General features: G+C 35.1%; 1 protein-coding gene across 1 annotated transcript in view; it reads left to right on the plus strand.

The window, feature by feature from the left end:
* The window catches only part of AGMO (alkylglycerol monooxygenase), a 159922-nt gene extending 152327 nt beyond the window's left edge, over positions 1 to 7595 (plus strand). Inside the window, exons 12-13 of the mRNA XM_036328985.1 lie at positions 5590 to 5695; positions 7473 to 7595. Coding sequence (XP_036184878.1) covers positions 5590 to 5695; positions 7473 to 7595 — 229 coding nt within the window. The remainder of the gene's footprint in view (positions 1 to 5589; positions 5696 to 7472) is intronic.
* The last annotated feature ends 882 nt before the right edge of the window (positions 7596 to 8477 follow it).

Genomic DNA, 8477 nt, shown 5'->3' on the forward strand with positions numbered 1-8477 from the left:
TCAGGTTCTGGAATAGCACAAGACTCTGGAGTTTCATCAAGATCCAATTCCAAATGAACTTCCGGTTAATGAAACTGTTTATAATATGCATTCCATAGAAACATTTGGTAGAGAACGATGCAGCTGGCACATTTCACATAGCCATATGTAAACAATGTGTAGAATTCGAAACCTTTTTCCTTCAATACTTTAAAAATGGTGTTTATTTTACCATTCATTTTGTTTGGCTCTCTATCCTAGTTTTCTACACTAGAAGTCAAGTACATACTGAGCCATAAAACAGGAAAATGGAAAAATGTGTCTCAAGTCTACCTGAAATACTTACTCAGATCCAAAAAATCTGAATCACATACTAAACATCACCATTCTATCATTTGAATGCACTTAATAGAATTGACAATCAGCCAATAGCAATTGTATAGCTTCATTTTTTTTTATGAAGATTGGTTTTGTCTCTCTGGATACTAGACAAAATAAGAAAGCTGTCTATAATAATATCCAATTATTCTTCTTGTATATAATCACTTAAAAATCTAAACTGCCTCAGGCTTTATTCAGGAGCTCATACTAAGATACATTCTGAGAAATTTGTCATTATGCAATTTTGTGTTTGTGCCAACATCGTAGAATGTACTTATGCAAACCTGAATGGTTTAGTCTATTGCTGTAACTAGATGTGCTATACTTTTATAGGACTGGCAGCATAGTAGGTTTGTTTACACCAGCATCATATCAAACATGTGAGTAATTAATGGTAGTGTAAGCCTACCAAAAAGACAGTTGGCTTTCCTTTTTGTATCAAAAGTGCTTGACATAAGCTTTGATTGCTGAAGCATCCACTTTAAAGAGACATCCACTTCAAGGCAGGCTCTCTGGAATAATCACGGTCAGCCACATCCTACCAGATAAAGAGCCATGTGACCTCTCCCTACTGAGGCTCCTTTATTGCGGAGATCCTGGTTGATTTGAAAAACTGACCATTGGACTACTTATTTTTTCTCTTCCCACACTTTAAATTCACCTAAAAAGAGTGAGCCCATGAAACCCTAGGCCCCACCTTGAACCCCTATAAAAGTTGAAGAACCCCAGGTCCCTCTCTCTCTCTCCCTCTCCCTCTACCTCTCCCCTTCTCCCTCCCCCTCCCCCTTCTCCTCCCCTTCTCCCTCTCCCTCTTCCTTTTTCTCCCTCCTTTCCTCCTCCCCTCCCTTTCTCTGTGTCTATCTCTTTCTCTCTGTCCCAAACCTCCTTGTGTGCCTTATACACTCCAGGACCTGCATGTAAGTCAAAGGTTTCCAATGATTATTGCTGAAGGGTGTTTTGCGATATAGTAATAATCACTAGGGTCCATTCTGTTGCAACACTGGTTTAGAAAGGGGAGATGTCCCTCGGAAGCTCACCAGGGACAGGTGAGTGCCTCCAGGCATTTCTAGCCTATAGCTTTACTTTTGATAAAGTAAGACCAGCACAAAACAGTAATGCAATGCACTACAACCTTATAAGGGCTAAGACTCACTAGGCAATAAGAATTTTTCGTCTCCTTTATATATATATATTTTTTAATTTTAGAGGATGTTTATTAAGACTGGGGACAATGAAACAATAAAGGGTTGGGGAAATGAGCCTAGGCTGATCTGCTTTGGCTCAATAAGAAGTCAGAGAAAAGGGGATCTTAAGGGCAGGTTTAGGGTTTTTTAAGGCTGGGCAATTAGAGTTGTTAGAGGAGGATCTCAATAAAATATTCATCAGCTTTATGCTGATTTATCAAAATGAGATTTATCCTCTTAACTTCTGTCCTTGGGTGTGGTTGGCAATTGGCACTAAGACAGTGTGGTTCACAACCTTCCTAATGCCGCGACCCTTTAATACAGTTCCTCATGTTGTGGTGACCCCCAACCATAAAATTATTTTCATTGCTACTTCATAACTGTAATTTTGCTACTGTTATGAATCATAATGTAAATATCTGATATGCAGGATGTATTTAGGCGACCCCTGTGAAAGGGTCATTCAATCCCCAAAGGGGTCGTGACCCACAGGTTGAGAACCCCTGCATTAAGAGGATTTCTGCTATCTGTCTCCCTGAGTAGGGTGATTTCAGCTATTTACCCTCTGGTTGGGGATGAGAAGTGCAAACCATTTACCCTTAAGTGTCCCCGGCTTTATAGGGCCACCATCCTACATGATGACTGAAATGTCATTACTGTACACATGACTGTATAAGCAATAGCATCAAGTATATCAAATACCAAGTAAATACAAGCCTAAAAATAATGAGTATGAAATCTCTTTATAAACATGGTTAAACTTTGAAATATTATGAAAAATAAATAAAGAGCTAAATAAATGGAGAAATAACTATATTCATAGATTGGAATGCTCAATATTGTAAAGATTACAATACCAAATTGATTTACTTTTTTCCATCCTTTTATTTTTAATTTAATTTATTGGGGTGACATTGGTTAATAGATTCATATAGGTTTCAAGCGTACATCTCTATAATACAAGATCTGTATATTACTCCATGTGTCAACCAACCAAAGTAAAACCACCTTCTGTCACCTTATATTAGGCCATATATTACATTTCAATACAATCTGAATTAAAATTGTGAAAGGTTTCTTCCTAGAATTTGACAAGGTCTTTCTAAAATATATGTAGATAGTTCAATAATAGCCAACACAGTGTTGAGGTTAAAAAAAAAACAGGAGTTGCATAACTCCCTATCAAGATTTATTATAAAGCCACAGTAATTAGACATGTTTTATTAGCACAAAGATTAGAACAGAAAACCTAGGAAGAGATCTATGCTTATATATAGACTTGATTTGTGATAAAGGTGTCCCTGCAGAGCTGTGGGAAAAGGCTGGTTTTTCAGTAAATGGTCTTGGAAAAATTGGATTTCCACATAGGAATAAGAAAAATAAACTTGACAAATATTTCACACCATAAAAATTACTTCTGGGGTCAGGAGATTATGGGTTGAAAAGTGAGAGGAAAGCCAATACAGATTCCAGCAGGTAGCATAGTAATGTACGTCTATAACTTTGGAGTATGTAAAAATAGTAAATGGTACACAAAAAGACCTAATTATGATGCATTAGATAGAATTGATTAACTAGATTATAATACTATTAAGAAAGTCAGTTTTTCAAAAGTTAATTATCATTAAGACAGTAAAAAATAAAACCAAGTAGGAGATGCTATTGGCAAATTTTGTAAGTAGCAAAGATTTTACATCCCAAATGACTAAAATTAAAAGAATTAATAATACCAACTGTTAAAATGCTCACACACTGAAGAGAGGGGTTTATTTTGTGATATTTAATTTGAAAAACTGAGAATTTTTCTAACATAATTTTAACATATCTGGCATGTATGTGTGATATACATATATATATCTTGTAATCCAGTAATTCAATCCTAGTTATGTATTAAAAAATACACCTAAACACATGGAAGGGAATGTGCAGACAGCATTGTTTACAATAAACATATATTGTCAACACTAAATGTTCTTCACAAGGTGAATGGTTACATGCATGTTGTATACCCACACAAAGGAATACTATGCAGGCGTGAAAGAGTGAACCCCTGCTATTTGCAGCATCATAGGTCTGTCTCACACACAATCCTGAGTGAAAGATGACAGATACAAAAAGGTGCATACAGTATAATCCCATTTATGAAATGTAGGAAAGATATAAAATTATAGGCTAGTTTTTAGAAACTTATGCTAAAGTGATAAAACATTTTTTTAAAAAAGAGCAAGAAAGGCTATGATTACTATAAAAGTCAGGGGATTGATTCTTGCTGAGAGAGAGGGAGGGAGAAAATATTGAGGAGGTAAGAGGTATTATTGGGGTGCTGATAATGGGTGGTGGTTACATGGTTGCTTATTTGTTGAAAATCACCCAGCTGCATATTTCTGTTTTTTATACTTCTCTATATGTATGTTTCATTTCACAATATAAAAGTTTAAAAGGTAAGATATATTAAAAACAACAAAAACTATGTGTTTTAAAATAGGAGTCTTGTTTTTTTAAATTTAAAATTACCCATATGTCATTAAAAATTATCATAATGAGTTACAACATTACAAGGAAAAAGCTTTCTTAATATTTTTTCACAAAAAACTTAATCACATTACTTGAATGCAAACAGATTATAAACTATTATCCTGTTTCTATAGAGTTTAAAAATGTGTTCTCTTTTTTTGTACTAAAATGTTGTTATTATATTCAATTTTACAGAAACAATGGGTCATAAATAATAGACAATAGAAGAAAGTCTTAAGTTAAAAAATATACTTTAGGTTTCCTTTTTTTATATACCTCTATATTCTAAAATAAATATAGTTGCATTTTAATGACATTGATTCTCTAATATTTTAGTTAGAAAATTCACCTTCATAACAATACTATTTGTCTTTTACAAAAATACTAAAATTTTCAACAAGTGTTAGATAAATGTCATATCAAACTATTTTAAGCGGATAAAGTATCTGTTTATTAACATCATTATGAGGCAGTGAATAAACATTTATCTGCATGTGACATTCAACACTGTTCCAAATACATAAATACATGTATTTCATATATTTTAGATATCATATATACAGAAATATTCATCATAATAATTACCAAAGATCTATAATGTTACCTATTAAATTAGGTATAATTACACAAATTTCACATTTCCAATATTTCAGAACTCAACTTTTATTTATTTTAGAGTACTTAACTATATCAGTCCTCCTACCAAGTCACTTTTTTTAAAAATATATTTTATTGATTTTTTACAGAGAGGAAGGGAGAGAGATAGAGAGTTAGAAACATCAATGAGAGAGAAACATCGATCAGCTGCCTCCTACACATCTCCTACTGGGGATGTGCCCGCAACCCAGGTACATGCCCTTGACCGGAATCGAACCCGGGACCTTTCAGTCCGCAGGCCTACGTTCTATCCACTGAGACAAACCAGTTTAGACCCAAGTCACTTTTTAATGAATGAAGTGTACAGGTAAAAGCATTGAGCGAGGGAAGTGTCATTTACTTTAAACCTTAGAAATTTAGTTTACTATTTTACTCAGTAGTTTAGAGTATGCTTCACCCTGATTCATCAATGCTCAAACTAAGTAATACATTGGTAAAGAACAGATTTTCTTTAAAAGATGCATTTTATTGCCCAGCCAATGTGGCTGAGTTGGTTGAGCATTGTCCCATGCACCAAGACACTGCTGGTTTGATTCTGGGGTCAGGGCACATGTCCAGGGTTGTGGCCTTCATCCCCAGCAGGAGGCATTAAGGAGGCAGTCGATCCATGAATTCTCTCTCTTCATTAATGTTTCTATCTCCCTCTCCCTTCCTCTCTCTCAAATCGATAAACAGTTTTTTTAAAAGATGCATTTTATTTCTTCCTTTAATTCCTTTTTTGCAAACAGCTTCAGAGGCACATGCTCCCCAAATATATGAAAGTGCAGCACAATTCTTTAAATTTAAAAGAAATGTATATCACTGTATTAATTATAGCATGTAAACATGTGAGGAGCATACTTAAAGCTAATGCCTGTTAATGACACTATTTCAGACCTAAGGCAGATGTTGTGGAAGCTGCCCGTTGCTTGGTGTTTCTAATGCTGTGTCGATTTGGTCATCTGAAGCCTCTCATCCCTTTTTTGTCATTTGCTTTTGAGGTAAGACATTTGCTTTCCGTGCCTATAGCAGGATTATACATCTACTGCTTATTTCATTCATTTATTCAACAATATTTTTGTCTATTTTGTGACTAGTACTTGTGGGAAATTTTTACCTGTTCATCTACTTACCAAAACTTATTGTGTCACTTTGAGCTAGTTAATAGTGTTAAGCCTCCGTTTTCTGGTCTCTAATTTGGGATTGACATGGCTAATCTCACACAATTGTTGGACAAGTTACATTGCATGATGTTTATAAATAAATTGGGCCACATACTTGGTTCTCAACAAATAGTAGAAGTTAATTACTAAAAGTTCTTGGCAAAGACTTTGCCACTTGAGATTTTTCTTTTTAGGGCGAAAATGAAAATTGTTGCATATTTTGTCAATTACCTATAATTCTACAGAATTATGATTACATAATACAGGCTAAGTAGAAGGTGAAAATAAGCTATTTGGGGTTATTTATTTGAGGCCCCTCTTTAAAAAATTACTGTCCATTTCCTGTGATTCTTCTAAAAGTAAATACCTTCTATGAGCAACAAAATACTTGGTAAACAAATTAAAGCAATATTAGAATATATTGCTGCTTTTTTTTGTTTTATAAAATGAGGAGACTAGTTTTATAGTCTCCTCATTATAAATTATCGCATTAAATTTCCTATAATTTAATGGCCCTGTGGGATTTTTCTACTATGAATGTGCACCCTAGAAAATATTAATCCATGATAGTTTTCTATATCATGTTTTTTATTAAGATGGTTAAAAATTAAGAGACATAAATACATTTTTATTCTTGCCCATCCATCCCTTATCCCTTAGGCCCTTTTTTAAAAGTCCTCATGTGGACATCCACCAAGTGCTTTACTAAATACTTTAGGTTCAAAAAGATTTCCACCATCAAGCACTTTTTCCCCCATTTTAATATTACGTGTATTATGAGGAACACACATTCTATATATTTCTGATTAATTTATACTAACATTATCAAAACAGGCGGTTTTAGCAGAATTTTACATTAAAATTGAGTTTTTAAAGAAGCATTTTAAATGCACTTTTTAGTTTAGTTTACTTTGTCTTGTCTTTTTTTGCTTGCTTTACTTTTCTTGTTTGAAAGCAGGAAGTGATTCCTTGCCAAGAGTAGATTAACCAGAAGAGCAAACATGTTGAATTTAGTTCACCATTGCAAACTTTGAATTTTGAGTGAGTTGGAAAATGGATCCAATCTCTATTAATTATATTGTTTGGGTAAAAATAGAAAGTCAGGAATGTTAGCAGTCTAGTTTTCTGCATGGCCCATTTCTGTCCACTGAACCAGCTTCCATCCTGTTGACTCACATCCCCTCCATTTCTCATGGCTGTCCTTTCCCCTGCCTTAGTTGTGGGTGTAATCGACCAGTGGCAGCCTGGTGAATTACGAGCAGGGGCTTAAGGTAAACATCATTTACTCCTAAGAAATTATTTCCACATCACCTAGTTTTTCTGCTTGGCATTCAAAAAAGAGAGGCCCTGCCCCTTTTTCTAATCACCTGTCCTGCGTTTGAAATAACAAAGAGCCTCCTCCAGCCCGTGTGCCACGCGCTGTGCTATGATTTATGGCCTGAGCATCCGACACTCTCCGTGCACTAACAAGATGGCCTGCTGCGTTTGAAATATATCCCCCGAATGAAAGCAAACATGGCTTTGTGATATAAAGCCTTGTCAGCACTCGAGGAATTAAACACATACAAGATCTAAGTTTTTAGTTTTTCCTTTTTTGAGTTGCCTTTACGAATAGCTCAAATGGGTTACGATCCAGGGGACAGTGTTTCATATATTTGAGGAGTACTCTAAGGGGAATCCTGACCCCGAGGAAAAGGTGCAGGGATATTTGGCAGAACGTCAACGTGGTTTCCACTAGTACATGACAGGGACTCATTATGGGCTTGCTGTTGCCTGTAAGCTGGTTTCACTACCATCAACTACGAGGCCAGGATGCCTGGTTCCAGATGCTCTCGCCAATTGACCGTAAAATTGCTATGCATTTCTGGCCAAGCCTTGAGATTTTAAAAGCTCCCCTCCCCCTTTCCTCAACACCCTAACCCCCAATTCCCTCTAAAAAGCTGCTCATTATTCTTCCTTTGCCCCCTGATCTCAGCAAAAGAAATACTTCTGGAATCAATTAGAAATGTCTGCCCTTGATGAGGTTTGCACGTGAGTTTGGAGTTGTGAGGCTTTGATAGTGGCAGCCAACAGCTGCAGTTTCAGGTGGTAAAATCTACCAAGGAATTTTCCAAGGTTTATTTACCACCATAAAAAATTTAAAAATAGGCAAGACAACTAGGGAAACTGTCTTTATATGCCTTTGAAAGTGAGGTCAAATTTGGATTATGTATTTGTTTTATTCACAGCAAGCAAATTGGAGATCTCTGTTTGGGGGAGTCTTTTCGTTGCTTTAATAGATTGTGTCAAATGGTTATAAATACTGGAAATAGGGGTCTCCTTTCCGAAGGTTAATGGTAAAAGAGAATCTGTTATTTCTTCTGTCATATTAACTGCTTGACAAGTAAAGATAGTCCAGGTTAATGGAACCTGTCTTCTGAAAAATAATGTGCATACTGTGTAATACACTGGCCTACTTTCTCTCTATCTATGTGTATGTTTAAGATATTAAATAAAAATTTACAATAGTTTTTCTTTTTAAATCTAGGTATTTGGTAACTTTTATTAATGCTTATTTAATATGATGCTATAAACCTTTTTTTTTATGTTTATGTGTCCAATTAACATCATTAGCAATTGT

Source organism: Myotis myotis, unplaced genomic scaffold, assembly GCF_014108235.1.
Source record: "Myotis myotis isolate mMyoMyo1 unplaced genomic scaffold, mMyoMyo1.p scaffold_m19_p_11, whole genome shotgun sequence".
Taxonomy (NCBI): domain Eukaryota; kingdom Metazoa; phylum Chordata; class Mammalia; order Chiroptera; family Vespertilionidae; genus Myotis; species Myotis myotis.